This window comes from Egretta garzetta, unplaced genomic scaffold (genome assembly GCF_000687185.1).
Source record: "Egretta garzetta isolate BGI_Z169 unplaced genomic scaffold, ASM68718v1 scaffold41, whole genome shotgun sequence".
NCBI classification, from domain to species: Eukaryota; Metazoa; Chordata; class Aves; order Pelecaniformes; family Ardeidae; genus Egretta; species Egretta garzetta.
In genome coordinates this window covers 4,280,734-4,302,893 of record NW_009258755.1, presented here as the reverse complement: position 1 = coordinate 4,302,893, position 22,160 = coordinate 4,280,734, and the positions used below count along the sequence as shown (strand labels likewise).

Sequence of the window (22,160 nt, the reverse complement as noted above, 5' to 3'; positions counted from 1 at the left end):
GAAAAAACGGAGAACCACCACCCTAACATCTGATCTTCAACTTCTGTCACTGGGTTAAATACAGCTACAAACTGAAGCAAGTTTTTTAAATGAAACTTCATGGAAAAAGTCACGTTTTCCTCTGCTTGAAAATGGAGTTTAGGGATGGTAATCAAGAAAACGACTACAAGCCTGAAATAAGGTGCTTGACAAAAAGAAGATCAGAAGGCTGGGATCAAGGGCCGGGAGCAGGAACAAAAAAAACCAGTTGAAACAAGGACTATTTAATGTGTTAATACATGATCCAACACCCATGCTTATCTCCCTAGACAGAAGGAAGACAGATATTTTGGCAGGAATTTCAGTAGGTCTGTAACTACCAAATGAATGTCTTAATTTTATTCCCTGCCATTGTCAGAATATTCCATTATTCCTCAGATGACATCATTATGGAGCTTTAAAAATGATAACTCATCCCACTTGCTTATTTTTAAACCTCTAGAATATTCTTACAAACATGAACCTTCATGGCTTTAGCAGTGTTGCTACAGAAAATTCTTAAGAAAAGTGAATTGAAGATGTTTTGTGGACAAACTTTCAAGATGCTTAACCTGCAAAGCCCTTCTTCAATAAGGGAGGAAAAAAATGACTGAATTACGTGGAAAAGTCATTTATTCAAAAGGGAAGAGCATTCTATGCAATATAAACTAGTTGATGAGATCAAATTGCTCTTCAGTCATTCATTTTATTTGGAATAAAATGGTTTGTGAGATCTTAGTCATCCTCTGAACATATAGGAAGATTCTTTATTTTTTCTTCACTGTGATAACGCTCAGACTTATTAAGAAAGTGTATCTAAAAGGCCAGGGTGGCTAGTCAGGACAAGAAAAGAGCAACATTTCTCTGATGAGGTCAAAGAGATGAAAAGGCTTAGTCTTTTGTTGTTGTGGAGGGAGTGAGGCCAGCAACTCTGTGAATAAACTTGTTGTATAGGTTAGGTGACATATTTAATAATATGTTATTTCAAAACACAGAGAGGAATTGAACTATAGAAATTCTGTCCTCTCCTACTTCCCACCCCAAAGGACATGACAGTTCAGATGTGAGGGACTATGTATAGTGTAAAGGTTTAAAGCACTTTTCTAATTGTCTTCAGGTTTGGCACCGTCTGAATTTTCTTCAAAGCACAAAAAGGATTACTCAACAGTTCTGTTCTTTGTGGGAGAAACGCTGAGTCCTTCCCAAAGCTGGATAATATCAGAACATCATCTTTCTATTCTTTTTTATTTTACTCAGACAATGGTGATACTAGACTACTTCCATCTAGGAGGCTGTTGAACTGAAGTTAGCAATTCTTACCTGAATTTGGGATCCCTGGTGACAGAGTCATCTCTAGAAGTAACCTTGTTTTAACTGCTTCCGTGGGGTCTTTGTGCATTGAGAATTAGTGCTGCAACTACTGCTCAGTCATCTGCGGTTCATAATACTGAAAAGCAAACGCTCAGGTGAAGAGATGTTCCAGGACCTACTATGGAGGATAATGAAGATGCCAGACAAAAGAACAATTTTGTCAATAATTCAAATCACCTGAAAACTGAAAGCAATCCCTTGCCTGATGGGAGATTAATAAGTTTGGGAGCATTGGTTAATTTTTAAGTTAATTGAAAATTAATCTTTATGATGCACATAAAGAGAAGACTTTATGAAATAAGGATTCAGTTAACAAACTTTGTCAGTTACCATGGTCATTTTTGTGTTCTCAAAAATGTTTGCATCTTTGTAGCCTCTGCTGAATAAAAAAGCAGAAGAACAAGATGATGTTTTACAGTGCAGCTGACTTCTCCAAATCTTAGTATGGCTGTTTTCAATTTATTAAGTACATTTTACAGGAATATTCTTCTCAACTTGAGGTTGCAGTCTGTTGTGCCTTAGTTTTTCATCTTTGCTTTCAGGTAGAAGAGTTCATGACCAAGACACTCTATTCATGTGAAGGTATTTTCATGATGTGCTTAGTAAGGAAGACTTCAACCAACCATCTAAAATGCTACTGTGTAGAAGGAAGACAGTTGTATAAAATGTAAAGAAAAAGGAATAAAATTTGAGGCATGTTTCTTTTTTTTTTTTTTTTTAAAAAAAAAAAGCTACTTCCAGGTGGCTTGTGCTTAAAAGCAATGCTTGTAACACTTAAGGAACTTTAATAGGCCACAGTTAAAGGTACTAGAACCACAGCTGAAGGTGTCTAGAAGATCAAGAAGAGGAGCGTAATCAAGGCTTCAGTGAAAATGAACTTCACCTGCATTCCCGTAGTTAGGGCAATTGTTTATTATTATTTCCTGAAACAGACTTTGGGTCTCCTGTTTCATGGAATTTAAGAGATTTGGCCAATGGAAGAAAAACAATGGATTAAGAAATTTGGTATTTGGCAGCTGTGTGGTATTGCATTCTCCATTATGATTTAAAGAAATGACAGAAGCAAATCTAGACTTTGGCACGGGCTTTTACCGCAAGTATGTGGACACTTCAGTACAGCAAGTTCAAACTTCATCATCCAGGTGTTTCACAGTTATCCACCTGCAATCTGATCCATTTAGGTGTCTTTTTAGTTATATCCTCTTTCTGCTGTGCTGAAAATAGCCACAGAGCGTGCACATGCTAATTTATTTTTCTAACAATTGTCTGCACTTTCTTTCATACTGTACTCTTCGCCTTTTTTGACTTAGAGCAACTCCTATTATACTGTCTGTAAGGAATCTGCCAACTAACGATAACTTCTTCAGCAACAGATATAGACAATGATTGGAACAGTTTCTGAACCATCAAGTTGTGCGCATTAGTAATCTATGTAACAGTGAGATTACTGTTACCCTTCTCCTCCTCTTCTGCATACTTGTTGCCTCTTGTCCTTAATGTTATTTTAATCTCTTTGGGGCAGGGACTGTGTCTTCCTGTGATTAGCGTAGTGGAGCCCCAGCTATGATTGGGGTCTTCGAATGTTACTGATGTGCAAACAAATACAAAACAAAAACAAAAAATTGGCCTCTGTGGATAAGGTACTGCACTGGGAGTGAGGAGAACTGATTTCTGTTCCCAGCGGGGTCAGTGACATGCTGTGAGACACTGTGCAAATGGCTTCAACCCTCTCTGCCTCCATTTCTCCATCAGTAAAGTGAGGATAATTCTTCCTTTATTAATAAAGTGCTTTGAAACCTACAGCACAAAAGCATTATGAAAGAGGTAAGTAGTATTACTATTAACAATAATACTCAAATACCCAACTTTTGTTCACTGCTAACAGGTTTCTGTACCATTTGGCTGGAGGATGGCACTGTTTAAAATAGTGACTATAGCTTTAGCTTTCTCGTTACTAAAAACCACCTTGTTTATGAAGACTACCAAGGAAAAAAAAGAACTCACAAGAAAAATAAAATCAAACTTTCATTTATTATGTGTGCATATGTTTAAAACAGAAGTACATGAAGAATGTGCGGACTGTACCGTTGCATTTCTGGAGCAACATCACACGTCCTTTTAAACCTTGCATTTTAAAATACGTCAGTGTGGCAACATATACAAAGCTTGTGTGTGTGGTTTTTAGCTTTTAGTAAAAAAATTCCTACGCCATACTTCTTGCTTATGTATTTTCCTACTTGATGACTTAGCTTACCACCAATTCCTGGTTCTTCTGCTTCCCTGCTTGTTTTGTCAAAGCTGCTTTTTAACTACCCTTTACCTTAAGAGTCTTAGAAGATCCAAACTGAATTCCTTTTAAATTCTCCTGAGATGCAGAAGTTGCAAAGGGGGAGATTGAGTTGCGTTGTGACATTGAATTTTGTAGTATATATACAGTCAGTACTAGCCAATTCCCTAATTGTTGAAGGTCACTCTGGAATATCATTCTCTGTTCATAAAGTAGTTGAGATCAGAGGTTCTGTCCCTGCACGCTGCATAGCTGGCTAAGTTAAAAGTGTAAAGTTATCTGATGGGAGGCTTTATCACATGTGTAAACTTGGAGAATGTTATGTAAGTTCTACCTCCTAAATACTCTTTGCAGACGAAAATGCCTTGTACATCATTTGAGTTAGAAAACAGGTATGGCTTTTCATAGTTTCTTTCTTGTTTTTTGTTACTGAATATGTGCATATGTGCTTTCAGAATTAACACATGTAGCCTCTAATTTACAGGAAGGGAAGAGATGTTTGTGTCAAGGGGTAATTTTGTTGCCTTAAATAGTCTTATTTATGTGTCAGAACATAGCAATGAATTTGATCACAGCTACTATATAAATGCACATTTTTTTCATTCTGATGGAGCTTCTGTTGAAGAATCTTGTATTTGAAATCTTACTATTTGAAATTCCTTTTTATAAATACTTTGCCCCAGGTTTTTAAAATAATTTATACTTATAAACTTGGATATGATCTCTGTCTCTGGTCCAATGCAACTGGGTAAAGCCCTGTTAATATTGATGTGCTAGAAGTGTAGACTAGGAAGCATGAGAGAAATGTGGATGTGTCCAGAAATGTCTGTTCAGCCTTAGAGGAATCGTGTAGTTATTCTGAGTTTTCTCTGATACTCTTGCTAAGTGTTTACTCTACTGTTCTTACTTGTTCTGTCTTTAAAGCAAAAGAGTGTATTAAATAAAATAGTGAAATGTATTTTAAATAGTAATTCTGCAGTATGTGTGGGTCCATCTGCATGTACCTATTTTGTATTTTTAAATCTTATTTTTGAATTAGGGATTGCAGATAGGGACAAGAGAACTGGAGGAGATGGGAGCAAAGTTCTGTGTTGGCTTACTGCGTTTGAAAAGAATGGCCTCACCTTTGGAATACAACCTGCCTTCTAATCTGTTGGATATTGAAAATGAACTGATTGAGGCAAGCTGTAAAGTGACAAGGTAGTACACATTTATTATATTTCCTTTTTTTTCCCCCCCCAGGAAAAAAGTCAGTTTCTCAAGTGAGATAAAGATTCTCTCAGAAATGTTCTTCCACTCACGAAAAATAATGTTGATGTGTTGTGACCTGTTAGTGTAACAATATCTGAATATATTGGAAACCTATTGTATTAATTCAATTGCTTAAAGAATTTAAAGACGAAAATTAATACAGAGTTAGATTATGTCTCACATTTGTTGCTGGGATAAACACACAATTTTCATGTCATTGGGGAATTATTCTATGCCGTAAAACTCAGTAAATCTTAGGTCTCTTTGAGAGCTTTTTTTTTTCAATTACTGGCTACAGTATTAAAAATATATTTAGACAGGCTTAAAGAATGTGAGTTAAAGCACTGTAAGAAATGTAAGTTTCTCTTCCAAACTCCTTTTTTAATTTTTTCCCTTCTGATAGAGATACATAACAATGCTTAAAGAATTAATTAAAACATACGAAATAAGGTTTGGGTCACAAAAGAAATGTATTTGCTCAGTAGCTAGCTGAGCTAGCTAGCTAGACCTCTAAAGGTCTCTTCCAACCCAAAACATTCTATGAATCAATTAAGTTGCCGATTCTTAAAGCTCTAAATAAGCTTGCAAAAGTATGCATACTATTGCATATTCCCATTCATGTAATTCATCACTGAAGTATCCACATTTACATGGTAATTGGGGATACACAGCAAATAAGTGATTTCAAATGTACAAGCATCTGTTTCTGAAAATCTGGTTAAGAGATTAAATAAAGCAGAGTTTCCAGAGTTCAGAAAAGCATTAAATTAGAAAAGAGTAAGATGCATACACTGTAATATGTTACTGCTTGGCATACTTAGAAAATGTTTTTATAGTGGCCTTGGCTGTAACTCCAACTTAGCTAAAGTGATACTGTGGAAATTTGGGGAAAAAACAAAATTTGTTACTGGTTTTATGCAACTGAAACAAGGAGGTGCTTGAAACTAAGACTTCATTAGATCCTAGACTAATGAGCAATTTGCCTGTAGACCATGCAAAACAAGCAGAGATATGGGAGGGCATCTGTGGTACCATGTGGAAGGGGGAGATAAGGTTTAGTTCCATCATTTAAACACCAAGTGTTATCAGAATGTGGAATACTGATAAAGACTGGAGCTTGTGTTCATGCTTAGCTTTTACAGATAGTAATGAAAAGTGAGGTATAAGCTAAACGTTGATAAGGGCAACAGGAGTAACAACAGGAGAGAGTCTCAATGAAGTGGTTAGAAGTGTGTGAAGAGTAGCTGTGATGTGTAGATATCTATCCACTTCAGTGATGGCTGGATCCCCCAGTATCGTTTGGTCACTAGGACAGCATTAGCATGCTTGTAATGGTCAGATTTTTACTGTCAGATCAAGTTTTGTGCTTGGGTAAGGCTGAGTCAGTGATTCCTGGAAGAGATAGGATCAGAAAAAGGCTATGGAGTAACACATCCCCACCAGTGCGTAAGCCTCACTGAAGTGTAGGTAGGCTCACTGGGAAAGTGTCATACGGCAGATGCTGAAAGAAGCAGGAAGTCAGCTACAGCTGTTGCAACAGCACAAGCACGGTGTCTCTGGTGCAGGCAAAACACAGCATTTTAATACCTTGTCATGGTCTAACTCCAGCTGGCAACTAAGCACCACGCAGCCACTCGCTTGCTTCCCCCTGGTCAGATGGGAAGAGAATCAGAAGGGTAAAAGTGAGAAAACTGATGGGTTGAGGTAAAGACAGTTTCATAGGTAAAGCAAAAGCTGCACATGCAAGCAAAGCAAAGCAAGGAATTCATTCACCACTTTCCATGGGCAGGGAGGTGCTCAGCCACCTCCAGGAAAGCAGGGCTCCATCACGCATAATGCTGACTTGGGAAGACAAATGCCATCACTCCGAATGTTCCCCCATTCCTTCTTCTTCCCCCAGCTTTATATGCTGAGCATGACATCATATGGTATGGAATAGCCCTCTGGTCAGTTGGGGTAAGCTGTTGCAGCCGTTTCCCCTCCCAGCTTCTTGTCTCTCCCCAGCCTCCTCACTGGTAGGAGTGAGGTGCAGAAAAGGCTCTATGTAAGCCTGGCTCAGCAGTAATTAAAACATCCCCATGTTGTCAACCCCGTTTCCAGTACAAATCCAAAACATAGCCCCATACAGCTACTGTGAAGAAAATTATCTTTATCCCAGCCAAAACCAGCACATCCCTAAGAATGCCTTGGTGTTGTTTACTGTACTAATGTAACATTGATACCAAAACAATGGTAGCAGCAGAGAGCACCATTTCAGCATTTGTAGCATTCAGTGCATCACTCTAAAATTTCATTTGCTACTGTATGAATTACTGTCAGCCTTGTAAGATAGGATTTGAAAGAATAAATAAAATATCACTGTCCTTGGTTTTGCAAGTGTAAAACCATATTCCAGTATTTCTATAGTGTGTTTAAAAAAAAGGGGGGGTGGGGAGAGCTAAACTGTGAATGGTCCTGAGCTCTTTTGCTTTTATTCCTTGCCATGGTTGAATAGTTGGCCATTAGAGTGAATTAATGTGATTATCTGCTTTGCTCTAAAAAGTCTCTTGCTTGTCCATTTGTGTAACATAGTAGTTCAATGAGCAATACTACAGGGAGATTAGCCCAGAAAATCTGCTTCCACTGCTGTTATGTTGAGGGCTGAAATAGCTGATCATCTGGTAACTATGGAAAGCAGCTCTCTTGACCTATGCTTTTGGATTAGGAAAACACAGGTTCAGTGGGGTTCGTTTTATAGACAGGGATCAGCCTAAGGAGAAAGAATTGAATTGTTTATGTATTGTTTTATATGTGGTGCCAGGGATTCTGGATATGTATCGTCTGAAGGTAATCTGTTTAGGATTCTTCTTAAATATATGAGGAGCTTACTGTCTGATAGACATTTCTGTTGTTCTTTGGGATGAGATGTAAGTGTTGACAAAAGAGGTGAAAACTTGAGAAGTTAAAAATGTTAACTACTAAGGAAGTGCGTGGATGCTTGAAAAAAGTTCCATAGTGCACCTTAGATAGATACATTCCTTGACATAAAGCTGGGGAGCAAGGTGCAATGTTTTAGACTGTAAAGCTCTTGAGAGAAATTGCTAGATGGAATTCCATCTTCATGATACGGGAAGTCTTACTACAGCAAATAAACTTAATTGCTTTGATTACAGTTTTCCTCAGAAGGCCTTTAGCAAAATGAAAAGGAAAACTAGGAGATGGAGAAGAAGGAAAGAACATGACATCTGCCTTCAAATACAAGAAGACAGATGCAAAGTGTCTGTTTGCTCTAGGGCAGACAGGACCAGGAGTAATGGCCTTAAATTACAGGAAAAGTCAGTCTAGACTTTAGGTAAAAATTCTATATGGCAAGCAAAAATGAAGTTCTGGAATAGTCATCTGGGGAAGTTGTAGAGTCTCTGTTAGTCTGGAGAAGAGAAGTCTCAGGGGGTGTCTTACTAAGGTATACAAATACCTGAAGGGAGGTTGTAAAGAAGATAGAGCCAGCCTCTTCCCAGTGGTGTTTGGTGACAAGAAAAGAGGCAATGAGTGCAAACTATAGAGGAAATTCCATTTAAGCATTATGTATATGATGGTTACATACATATTTGTTGTGAGGGTGCTCAAACACTGGAACAAGTTTCCCATGGAGGACATGGAGTCTTTAACCCTGGAGATATTCAGAAGCTGTCTGGACGTGGTTCTCTGCAACCTGCTGTAGGTGGCTCCGCTTGAGCAGCTGTGTTGGACAATATGACCTCCAGACGTGTCTTCCAACCTCAGCCATTTTGTGGTTCTGTGAGAAGGGGGAAGTGTCTTTAAGTCTGTCCCCAAAAGACGCTGGGTACTGGTGGTGTGAACAGCTTCAAATTGGACTGCTAATTTAGGTAATTAGAATACAAGGTTCTAAAATCCCAATCTAGTTGCGTTTTTCTCCTTCAGAACTTTCACAGCCAAGCTCCTGATCTTATGACATACCTGCCATACACACTTCAATAACTTTGTAAATACAAATTATTCCATAAATACAGGCTGGCTGTAAGGCAGTTTCATTTGACAGCTGTTGTGGATGGCCTCTAAATGATAGTCTTATCAGCAAGGGCATGTGTTTGTTTTTTGAGTTCCTTGTGAGTATTGGGGTAGCATGTTGAACTTCAAAATTTAATACTGACATGTTACACTTATTTATCATACTTCCCAGTTTTTAAATGTTTTACTTTTTTTTTCATTTGCAGCTACTGTTATATGTTAATGAAATTATAATATTTTTCCCATATGTGTTATGTCATTGTCAATTTTATTTAAACTTCAGTATAAATGTCTGTCTTTGAAACCTCACTTATGGCATTTTGAATCAAGATGTGGTTGTGAGTAATTAATTATCCGGGTGGTATTGAAAAACAGCCCCAGATTTCCACATAACTTTATATTGATAACTGCCTCAGATAGAGAATCTGTATTTTTATATTGTCCCTCTGGAGAACGTTAGCATCCCAGTTCACAGCTAGTTAGTGGTTGTGCTTTGGAAAAAAAGCATGTGCTGGATTTCTCGGTTTGTTAACGTTACTCATGATGGAGTGGCCTTAAAACAGCACCTGTTGAATTGAGGATCGTCATATGTGAGTCTCTCCCCATAGCAACTGCCGGAGAGCTAAGGACACATCAGAAACATTTTAATATCAGGATGGGATAAAAAAGGGTGAGGAGTCATGTGCCAGCAACCCTTCTAATATACCGCTTTGCATGAACACATACACAAAAAATCCAGTTTTACAGATACTTTTTTATTCACTTCCTTCAGTTAACGATAGTTCTTGGCCTTCTTTTCAGGATAGTAGGGGGAGAAGCAATTGATTTATGCTTTACCACTCTGGTTAAGGTTTTAACTGATATGCAAATGGCAGACAATTAGATGCAATTGTGGTAAAGAAGTTGTCTGGATTAAATGTTGGTGCTAGATGTTACATTAAACTAAGAGGAGGATTACTTTCTAATATTTCTGAAACTTTAAATAGATCAGCACAGTTGTTTACTGAGATTTTCTTGTTTCAGTGAAACTCAACTTTACAGTACAGGTAATGGTTATGGTCCTGATTCTGGAATAGGATTTCCATAGTTAGTCTGTACACAAGTTGACCAGCTTCTTTTAAAGTATGTACAAGCATAAACATAATCCTTTGGATTTACCGGTTCTTCCATTTTGTACTTTTAAAGCACATTGTTTATGATGGGGATGAAAGTGCCTCCAGTGAGTGAAAGGCGGTTACTGCTTTCTGTTTGATAGCAAACTTGAGTAATGCTAGATGAGAAAAGGAACAAACGGGAAGGTGAGTTGTTTTGATGCTATGAAATAAAGCAAATCCTGGAGAGAGGGATCTGAATAGACATGCATAGTCTGAACTTCCTTCTCCAACTAAAATATTCCAGCTAGCTCTAGGAAAATTATTATGTAGCAAAATTAATTGCATGTAAAGAATGACCATGCTGGGCACAAGGGGGAAAACTGCCTCTGACTTGATTTCTATTTTGTTAGTGGGAGTGAGGGGTGTGGGGACTGTTTTATGCTGGATTTTCTGAAAGCACTAATATGAGACTTGCTACTGCAAAAATGCAATGTAGTTGGCTTGGCATGTGTGAACATAGATGAAGAATAACATGAGGCTCATAATAGGGTTAATATTATTGAGACTGTACATGGAAATGTTCATAATCATGTTGTGTGAGGAAGGTAACTGGTACTTGGGAACTTAAAAAAGCCAGGAAGATTAGCCTCCATCCCAAAAGACCAGGACATGAAAATCACAAAACTAATTGGCAAGACAATATTTTAAGTTGGAGAGAGATCATTGAATAACTTCATTCAAAGTTTTGAACTGAATTTGTATATAGAAAAAATAATTAAAAAAAATATTTTTCCCTAATCCTGACCTTTGGGTATTACACAGATACAGTCCGCACTAAAGAAATTAAGATAGTGGGGAAAAAAATCAGACTCTGTGCATGTTAGAATTACAATTTTTATCAGATAAGGAACATCAACATAAGAAGTATTGAACTTAATTGGAAAGATCTGTTAACTGTTTAGATTTTTCTAATGTTTGGTGGCTTTGCTTCTTAAATTTATTAAATGTAAATGTATTACCTTAATAACACTACAGTAGAAGAATATGTAGCATGAGGTGAGAAAATAGGTGCCTTGCTGTCAGTGCTCATTTAGCAATACTGTATATCTGTGTGAGAATCTGTGATGGAAAAATTACATGTGTAAATTCCAACAACTTATCTTTAAAATGTGACATTAAGACTGAAATATGTTATGTATTTATACCTGACTCTCTATATGTTCTGGCCTAATCTTAAAAGTTATTCAATAGTTGTAGTTATTTATACAGAGACTTAATTCAGTGGAATGCTTTTTATTTAAAAAGTGGGAGTGAAATCAGAAACTTAACAGGGGATGTTTTTCAGAGAAAAGTACTGCTGTCTGTGTCACTACTGGAATATTGACCGAAAACCACACTGTCCCTTTTTTTCAAGTGTGAATTTTCTTAAACTTTATGTATAACCTCAGCAGCCTTATGTGCAGCTACGGATTTGTCTGTGCCTGCTGATGCATCATCAAACATTTTGTTTAACCAAATTTACCTAAGCAATCAACTCTTATTTAGAAACATTGAAAAATATTTAAGTACATAATACCTAGCCTGGCAAAATGTTCCTCTAGTAAATCTAGAAAAATATGACTGGATTTTTTTTTTTTTATTATTTTTTATTTTTAATTCTAGTATCCTTCTGAGGCAGGAATGACCTGTCTCTGTGCATGATAATAGTAATTTGCTGTCTGGATAACTGGGTTGTCTCCTTTTTGTTTCGATATGCTGTGTTCCATAGAAGCCAAGCACGTCCATCATTTTTGCATAAGAAAGAAATTATAATTTTGTTCACAGTACCTCCACTATTAGCAATAAAAGTACCTTATAAGCATTTATGTTTGCACATTATCTTCTTTCATTCTTTGCTAAAGTGATTAATACTGCCATAGGTGCAATTAAGAGATGATACTGTTTTTGTTTCCGGAGGCTCAGAAGCTGAGTTCAGCCATATAACTTGTGCCATCAAACTTCTTGCCTCAGTTACTTGGAAAAGTCTGTCTAGAGCAGAGCAATTTTTATTCTGCTCCCCAACAAATATGCCCATATGATAATTGGGCCAGATATCCTTGGGGTCCAATTTTCCCATCTTTTGTTAGCACTCACTGCCGTGTCTCAGCAGAAAGTTAAAAAAACTGTACTGTTCATCGATGATGATACTCAAGAGGGAAGTCTCATGTTACTTGTTTTTAGGGACTGGGTTATACTCAGGACTGAAATACATACTGTAAAACAGGTTGTAGTTAAAAGTCAGCTCTTCTATGGGATAATGGAGATGCCATGTTGCTCCATATAATAGTCTTTTTTAATGAATTCTGTTGAAATCCGCTTTGTACTGTCTCAGGAAGTACTGGATGAGGGCATAGTAAATGGGTATCAATGAAACCTTTCCTCCTCTTCCTCCTCAAAAAAAAGGTATGATGTATATTCAGATTTTAATAAAAGGTGTGCTTCAGCATGGAATTTCCCCTAGTCTTTCATAGTTTGTTTGGTTTGGGTTTTTTGGGGGGTGGGGTGCGGATAGGGGTAGGTTCTATTTAAGCAGTATTTTTGTATGATCACTGAACAAGTTTTCAAGGCTATGCTGTATTTCCCTTGTACAGTGAAAAAAGAGGCAGGACACTGCCTCAGGATATTGCAGTTCGTTCAGATTCTATGATCATGATTTTTCTTGTCATCTTGAGGGTGGGAGAGGTACTCCAGAACATTATGCTAGAACGCTACAGCTATCTCCATAGATACGATGAGTACCTGTTCCCAGTGACACCTCTAAGGCTCAGCAAACTCCTGAGTTCTCCTTTTCCCATTTCCCAATCCAATGATAATGAAATGTAGAGAAGCCCATGGCTGGTATTTCTAGGAACTCTTACAGCTGAAGCACAGGGGCTCCCTGGCTATACGAGACCTCACTGCTGTTTGGAGGAAATGTTTGCTGGTAGGGTTTTCTTCCCGCTCCCACCCCTTAACTTGCACCCCCTCTAAGGATCTGGCTACTTTTCCGTACAGCAGAAATTGCTTTCTTTGTAATTAACAGGAAATAGATTTTCTTTTGTTTCTTTTGGTTTTTTCCCCCTATTTCTTAGTGCTTTAAAAATCAGATTTTTATTGACACTTCTTGAAACCTGTATGCCAAATCTGTGAAGCACGTTTGTCCTTTGATTCAATCCTTGTATCCAAAGTGCTGAAGTTTTAGTGTTTCTGTACAGTTCTAGACAAGATACTAAAATTATCTATCAGCTGAGATAACTGTTTATTAGGTATCTATTCACTTGAGTGCTGAAAATATCAAAATGCCTCGACTGAATAAAATTTGTAAAGCTAATTTCTGCTCCTCTTCAGAGGCAGTCGTGGGTCAGAAGATAGTCACACAATTCCTTGCTTTATATACCCAGATTTCCATTCCCACTAATCTGTTATAATAAAAGTACTGCTTATACTTTCCTTGTTACTTAAGTGATTCATGGCTCATTACTTACCGTTAAGAGATGAATGAGAAGCTACCTACAGAAAATCCAGGTAAAAAATTTATGAGTAAAAAGTATAAAAGAGAGCAGTTTTTACACAGCTGCAGTGTTTCTGTAATGTTAGGGTACAGCAATGAGTAAGATTTTAGTTACTTCTTCTATATTTTGCATGTTACTGGTGCTACTTTTTACAAAACCACAATTTTAATGTTTCAGAGGATAAGCAGGCAAGTTTAAACATTCAAGTCTAAACACATGGAAGCCCTGCTTTTATTTTTTGCAAATTATTTTGAGGGTTTGTTAAGTTCTTTTTGGTTTTACTTGTACTTAAAACGACCAAGTAAATGTTAATATTTTAAAATATACGTCCAGTATTTCATTACACATAGGCTCAGTTTCCATGAGTTCATTTTGAACCATGTCTGAAACATATTTGACTTAAGAAAAATAAAGCAATAAGTAGATTTATTTCCCTCTGGCAGTGTGCTTTAACATTTTAAGTGATGAATTAAACACTTCATTTTTCTTTAATTATTTGAAACCCCTCTGCCAATGTTTTCCCCCCAGTTCCAAATGGAAAAGATTAGACTAAATGTAATACTGATCTTGTAGTAAGAATTATAATTTTTATGCTGACAGGTTTCATAGGGTCTGTATGCAGTGAAACAAAAACACATGGCTGCAGTCCTGTTAGGACTTACTGGAATTATCTTTTGCGCAATAACTTGACCTCTTTTTGGAAATTGATTGTTTTGAGGCTCATCATTGGTGTGTTCTAGAACATGGTGTATTTTGTTTGTTGATTTGATTTAATTATAGCAGAGAAGCAGACTGAGCTTTTGGGACCCAGCATGTCTAGAAAATGGTAGAAAAACTAGACTGCCAAAAGGAGCTGTGGGAAAGAAAAAAAAACCCTCCTGCAAAATCCATTTCCGGCACTTAGTCTTATGCTTGAGAAAAGGCATCAGACCGGTGAGGCAAGGAGTGAGGGGTACATGCAGTGAGAATGTGTCCAAGATCTTGTGAAGTGTTTCTCTAGGCTGCCAGAACGAAACTGGGTTTGTCCTACTTTATTTCCCTCCCCCTTAATAACTCTTAAACTTTGCATGGACGTTTGCATACTTCTAATCTTCACCAGGGAGGCAAGGTTTTTTCCTTTCCACTCTCCTGCAGCATTTGAGCTTTTCTCAGCGTTTCTTCCCAATACCTTAAGAGTACAACTTAGTTAAAAAGAAGTCATCTTATGCTGCAACTTTTGTCCTGTCTGGCCCTTTTGGAAGGTTGGAAGAAAAAGCTATCAAAGATGACACCCAGAATTTCACTGGTGTGGTGGGGCCTGGTAGCAGTGCCCATGCACCAAGACCCTCCCCTCGCCTATGTGAAAGTGATTGCTTTTAATTCTGTGAAGAGAGTAGTATCAGAGTACTGTTTGTCTTCTCTAGGGCAAAATAAGGAAACTAGTAATCTAAAAAAAAAAAAAATAAAAAAATGTGATGGGCAGGTTCTGTATTCTTCATTCCATTTTTCAGTCTTTTCTTCCACTCCTGGTAGTATGAACCAAATACTAGTGTGAGCTACAGTCAATGATTTTTGAATCCAACTAATTTAATCCAGTTTTGAGTTTCACAAAATGTATTTCAGGGTGAAAGCACAAAGAAAGCGTTGAGATTACTTTTTATTAAGCTGTGGAGTAAAATTTTTTAACTCTAAAAGTAAAACCAAGACTTAAATGGCATGTGGCTTAGAAAAGAGCTGGACATGTTGTTCTACTCTTTAGGCTTGGACATTCCCTTAAGGAAATATCCTTATTACATGGGAAAAACACGTAGGTGAAGAGCTCTTGAAGGGGACAGCACGTGTAGCTGCATGTGGGATGTCGCCTGCTGTAGCAGCTTTGCTGATCCCTAGAAGGAGAATATAGACCCTAAAGGGAAATTAGAAGGAGAAATGTGAGAAACGATTCCTTTGTGATACTTCTTGACTCTCTTACTCCTCTAAAATCTTCCTTCCCCTGGCAGTGCAGTTCTAAGAGGAATCATTAGTTCTTCAGATTTTTCTCTCCTTCCTTTCCCAACTCCCCAAGTAGCTGCAACTCTCCGTAGTTTGGCAGGGAATATTTCTTAATTTCTTCTTCCAAAGTTTTAAAATGTATACACTTCCCCTGTAGTCTCAGAAAACTGCTGATCTCCATGGGCTTGAAAGTAGCAATGGTTGTGTCTGGCTTGTGGATGAATTTGTCTGTAATTGAGTCATACGGATAATGAAAAATCCAAGTATATCTTTTGAGGGACAAATAACATTTTAGTTTGAAAAAATATACCATGTTAGTGAACAGGTTTATTTTTTAATAGGTTTGGAGCATTAATGTAGGTAAGAAAAAAGATAGTAAGGTATTGGCATTAAAAAATAATAATTAAAATAAGTTTTAGAAGAAAGTTGTATTCACTCCTAAATTCAGTGTATTCAGTGGCAGGTGATGTATAAAATATTTTTTTTTTAAATGAAAGGGATATTTTGAAAGTTCGTCATAAACATGAAGACCACAGTATTGTATCCAGTGTATTAATCAAGTATTTAGGAGTTTATCCTTTTGCCCACAAAGTGTTGTTTAAGTAAAATCTGCAAAACTTCAGGTTTTCATATCGTACATGGACATGGAAGTGTTGGAGCGGGTCCAGAAGAGGGCTACTAAAATGATCCGAGGGCTGGAGCACCTCTCCTATGAGGACAGGCTGAGAGAGTTGGGCTTGTTCAGTCTAGAGAAAAGAAGGCTGCGGGGAGACCTGATTGCGGCCTTTCAGTACCTAAAGGGGGCCTATAGGAAAGAGGGGGAAAACCTTTTTAGTAGGGCCAGCTGCGTTAGGACAAGGGGTAATGGTTTTAAACTAAATCGGGGTAGGTTTAGGCTAGATATAAGGAAAAAATTCTTTACAATGAGGGTGGTAAACCACTGGAACAGGTTGCCCAGAGAGGTAGTGGAGGCCCCATCCCTGGAAACATTCAAGGCCAGGTTGGATGGGGCTCTGAGCAACCTGATCTAGTTGGCGGTGTCCCTGCTGACTGCAGGGGGGTTGGACTCGATGACCTCTAGTGGTCCCTTCCAACCCAAAACATTCTATGATTCTATGATTCTATGATTCTATTCTCTTTTAACTGCCATGACTTCAGAGAAAATAGACAGGTTATGGCATCTCTTGCCTTACAGAACTGTAGTTGTGTGATAAACAGCTGCTGCTAACCTGAGAAGAATAGTGGTTTCCTTTTAAAAGGAAAAGCAGGAGGTGTAGGGGTAGAGGAAGAGGGATTATTGAGCAAGTTAATTAGAAACAGCCCAAGGGAAAAGTTAGGAAATTAAAACCCATAGAATCAGCATGACGGCAGCTAAAAATATATTGTCACAAGATACACCAAGGGTGGGGAGCAGCAGGGAGGCAAATAAAGAATTTGATTAAACAGCAAGAATTTTTTTCAGGTTTTTTGATTTCTGCATTTCTTGTGATCCAGCCTCAGTAAAACAGTGGAGTAATAATTACACTTTGCAGATTCACGGTAACCGATAGAATAAAGATTGCTGCAAAGTTAAATACCCAGGTTTAACATTTGCTACATCAGAAGAAAAAACATGCCATGGGAAAGCAAGTGTACATGAATGGTATGTGACACAAGTTTTTCCTCTGAATGTAGAAAGTATTTTGATTAAATTTTGTGAGGAATGAAGACTCAAGAAAGGGAAAGTGAAAAAAATAATAAATATAATCCTAATATTTATTTTCAGTAATAAATGATTGGGAAGTCATGGTGCACTGTCCTGGATGGTAGTAGAAAGCTTAAGATCGTTATGAGGCAGATTTCAGAGCCGGTTTTTATGTTAAAAGGTTTATGTAGCTTTGAAAATAAGATCTGTTCATCTAGTCTAAGGGTACCTTTCTTGAATAGAGAAAGTAATTTATAATGTTGATTTTTATTTTATTAAATGGAAAATGTCAGTGAAAAGCATCCCTCAGTTTTGGGTGAGAATTTTGAATGTACACGTGCCAGAGTAAATGTCTACAATGTGTTACATCAGAGACACTGACTTTAAGACTGTGCACAGTGCCTGAATTTCTAGAAGTTAGGGGCATGCCTACATGCTTACACATACATGAATAAGAAATAAATTTATACAAATATCACAAAAATATGTATTGAATACATATACCTGTGTGTTTTTCAAGACAATGTAAAACAGGACATAAGTCTGCACTGACAAGCCGCTTTGAAGAGGTCAACTCTGTCATTTGCTTCTGTGTCCAGTTCTGTTTTCTCCTTAAAATAGGTTTTGTTGGTGGCTTTTTTTTTTAACTGGGTCAGGTATGTGAGTTTAATTTCCAAATAATGACACTTACTAAAAAGACTGTATAGATTTTTTTTAAGAGCTTTACTATCCTATATTATACCTCACTAACATGAGTTTTATAAGTGCCTACTGTAATGCATTAACATCCCATTGTCAGTGGTTAATAAAATACTTGTCATTGACATAGCTCATTGTAGTTTTCTGTTTCAGTATTCAGAATTATTGGTTAATATTGGGCCAACATTGAGAGTTAATGGCTCCATTTCCTGTGAATTGAATTACACAGTCTATCCTGCAATTGCAGTGTGGATGCCTTGCATATGAAAGCTAACAAATCAGTATCTGTGTTAAGTGAGTAGAAGCAGAAGTTGCAAAAAAGCTGTGCGCTTGTTGGAACACGATACATTTGGTGAAGTTCCTTTTGTTTGTTCTTCAAATAAATTAAACATCTAAACTTTTTTCCCCCTCAACTGTTGTTTTTTTTTTCTGTAGAAGAAGTTTTGGTAGGTAGTGACTTCTTAGGGCAGAAAGCATCTGAAAGCCCAGAAAAATTGTATTCCTTTGCTGGTTCTACCACAGGTTCTTCATCCAAAGCATGTATATGGTACGTTGGGATCCCCACCTGTAAAATGAAAGAGGCATCTTAGCAAAGATACTGAGTATTCTCCTCACTTTTTGTCTCTCGTAAATGGAAACAATTTTTTTTTAAAAGCACAGTTCATGAACCAGCTTAGTGGGTTGTTGCCCTAGTCACAGCTTAAATAATCTTTAAAAGTCTTTAGTTTTGCGGAGCATTCCTTTTTACATGGGTTAACGAGTACGAGCTTCTTTAGTGAACCGTGATACAGATAATTTTAAACATAAATCCAGAGACCGGGACTGAATTGAATTTTTGGTAATTTATTTTCTTACTATTTTAGGACTCCTATCCTTTTTTTTCTAAGCTAGGAGTAATAATTCTTTCCATTTGTTCTTCTCCCAATATTTGAATTAACTGTCAACAGCACAAAACATTACAGTGCAGCATGCTATTGAGGCTACAGGTAGAGGAAGAATACTGTGAAATTTATTTATATTTAAAAGAGATTGCATTGCAGATTTTAGGTGGTCCACTTAAGCTCCTAAAAGACTTTTAAAAAGAAACAGTGATTAATCCTTTTAATTATAAAGCCACAGCCAAGATAGGCTGTTGTGTGTCTTAAGACAAAATGAATCAAAATTAATATGCAAACATTTCTACAAGTACCCCGTGGTCTTTCTCAGTAAGAACATTCTCACTGTTTTGTGTGAGTTCTGTATGATTTGATTATTAGGTAAAATACATTACAAAACCTTCTTAGGACTTCATCTGAATATAAAATTACTTATGAAATATTTAGGAATACTTAGTGCTTTTAAGCAGATAGCATCTTATGTCCCAAGGGAGGTTAGTAAAACTGGGCCTGGAAAATGCTTTTTTTTTCCCCGCTGCCCTAGGGAGATGAGAGGATCAGAAAGGTATATTTTAACTTTTCTCCAGTTAACACTAAAGGTGTTCGTCCTCTTATTCTTAGAGGCCATTAGTTAAGGGCATAGACCATTCTGTGGGCAGCGGCTCAGTTCCTTGTAATCCACTGCCTCTGAGTTGCAAGGTTTAACATAGAAAATTTAAGTTTTAACTGCGTGCAAGTGTGTGAGGACCTGATACGAATCAAGTGATTCATATGGGAATCATAGACTCACGGAATGGCAAGGGTTGGAAGGGACCTCAGGAGATCATCTAGTCCAACCCTCCTGCTAAAGCAGGTTCACCTAGAACTTAATCTTAGGTGTAGACATAAACGTGGCTCCTTGTTTTGTCATCTCTGATATGTACAATGTAGTTGCTCACAATGCTTTTCAGTAAAATGTATGTTTTAATAAAATGCAGAGGTTTCCCAATTGAATTTTTAGACTGTCATCTGTTTTTTAGTTTGTTTATACCTCAAAGGAACTGCTGTTTCTTCATGGAGTTGTATGCTTGTGATGGGTTGACCCTGGCTGAATGCCAAGTGCCCACCAAAGCCACTCTATCACTCCCCCTCCTCACCTGGACAGAGGAGAGAAAATATAACAAAAGGCTCGTGGATTGAGATAAGGACAGGGGGAGATAACTCACCAGTTACAGTCATGAGCAAAACAGACTTGACTTGGGGAAATCAGTTTGTTACCAATCAAATCAGAGTAGGATAATGAGAAATAAAAAATGAATCTTAAGACACCTTCCCCTCACCCCTCCCTTCTTCCTGGGTTCAACTTTACTCCCAATTTTTTCTCCCTCCTCCCCCCAAGCAGTGCAGGGGGACGGGGCATAGGGGTTGGGGTCAGTCCATCACACGCTGTCTCTGCTGCTCCTTCCTCCTCAGGGGGAGGGCTTCTCACACTCTGCCCCTGCTCCAGGCTGGGGTCCCCCCCACGGCAGACAGTCCCCCACGCACTGCTCCAGTGTGGGTCCATCCCTCCCACTGAGTGCAGTCCTTCAGGCGCAGAGTGCTCCAGCGTGGGTACCCCGTGGGGTCACCAGGCTGGCCAGCAAACCTGCCCCAGCCTGAGCTCCTCTCCCCACAGGGCCACAGGCCCTGCCAGGAGCCTGCTCCAGTGCAGGCTTCCCATGGGGTCACAGCCTCCTTTGGGCACACCCCTGCTCCCCTGTGGGCCTCCCTGGGCTGCAAGGACACAGTCTGCCCCACCAGGGGCTGCAGGGGAATCTGCTCTGGCGCCTGGAGCACCTCCTGCCCCTCCTGCTGCACTGGCCTGGAGGTTTGCAGGGCTGCACCTCTCAGACATTCTCACCCCTCTCAGCTGCTGTTGTGCAGTAGGTTTTTTTCCCCCTTCTTAAATACATTATCCCAGAAGCACTACCGCCATTGCTGGTGGGCTCAGCCTTGGCCAGCAGCTGGTCTGTCTTGGAGCCATCTGGCATTGGCTCTGTTGGACATGGGGGAAGCTTCTGGCAGCTATTTGCAGAAGCTGGCCCTGTAGCCTCCCAGCTACCAAAACTTTGGCACACAAACCCAATACGATCCTTCTGCAACAACTTCTAATACTGCTGTGATTATTTGAAGTTCTTACAGGCCATTAGTGTAGGTCTATAATGTGTAGCTAATTTGCAATGGCACATTTGGATAATGAGTTGTGTATGACCGACTAATTAGTTCAGGGTCTTGCAAATGTGGTTTTGGCTCCCAGTTGTTTCACATGCAATTAAAAAATCAATGCTGTTTCAGGTAAGCTGCCCCTTTCCTGAGGTAATTTTTGGATTATTGTATGTCAGGATAGGGTATGATCTTAATGTATTGTTCCAAGTAAAACTTTTAACATGATTTATGCAACTTCTTGTTCATTATAGCCCCACTACATACGTTTTGGATGAAGATGAGCCTCGTTTCCTTGAAGAAGTTGATTACAGCGCAGAGAGTAATGATGATCAAGACATTGAATTAGCTGATAATGCGGGTGATTGTGAGGCACCTAATCAAGAAGATGGACTTTCAGACTCAGATTCAACAAGGATACTCCTTTCTTGAACCATCTTTGCAGCCAGTAATAGGAAATTGAGTATCCTGGATTTTCATGGTCAAATACTTGCTTTTGTCTACCAAGGGGATATGCTTAAGAAAACACAGATAACTGGGGCCTGCCTAGCTCAAGGACAATAAATATATCTGATTACTGATAAATTGGCATTTGTTTTATTTAAGGAGTTCTGTGTTTTCTTTTAGCACCAAATAGGTAAATTTATTTACTGGTTCATTTTCTACTAAATAGCACCGCATGGCATTTTGTGTCCTTAAACCCTATCATCAGAAAAATGGACTATAATTTGTGGTGTGTCAGAGTACAGAAAACAATTCTTTGTGGTACGGTTCTTCGAGTTGCTTCCTGAAAAATACATATGTACAGATTTTCTAAATTAATTTGTGTATGTGTGTGTATATGCGTGTGTGTATACTGAGGTGAAGAGGTTATTTTTCAACCTTATTTCAAATATCATAGAATCATAGGATGTTTTGGGTTGGAAGGGACCCCTAGAGGTCAAAAGATACTTGATACTTGACTGTGTTTGAATTAATGTAGTGCCTGCTCTGGAACCATTCAATAATTATGAAATTAAAAATTAAAAAGTGATGTATGAATTGTTGCACTTGTTTCTTGCTCCTGAGGATTATACGGTTTTGCCACAGTATTAGGTGAAAATACATAATGTCTGTTCAAAGTTCAGGAGTTTCACACAGTGACCAATGCAGCCTGTGCTTAGAAGAACTATACACTTGTATAAAACTCTT

At 38.2% G+C, this 22,160-nt stretch overlaps 1 protein-coding gene across 9 annotated transcripts in view; it reads left to right on the top strand.

Moving 5' to 3' along the window:
- AGTPBP1 (ATP/GTP binding protein 1) overlaps window positions 1-21,952 on the top strand; it is a 76,514-nt gene extending 54,562 nt beyond the window's left edge. For 5 of the 9 annotated variants that reach the window (XM_035888889.1, XM_035888885.1, XM_035888886.1 and 2 more), the window contains 2 exons: window positions 4,716-4,876; window positions 21,224-21,952. In XM_035888889.1, coding sequence (XP_035744782.1) covers window positions 4,716-4,876; window positions 21,224-21,401 — 339 coding nt within the window. In that variant the 3' untranslated portion in view covers window positions 21,402-21,952. Of the gene's footprint in view, window positions 1-1,931; window positions 3,214-4,715; window positions 4,877-21,223 lie in introns of those variants that run through there. The other 4 variants (XR_004841224.1, XR_004841223.1, XR_004841222.1 and 1 more) reach the window with 4 other exon arrangements.
- Window positions 21,953-22,160: the final 208 nt, after the last annotated feature.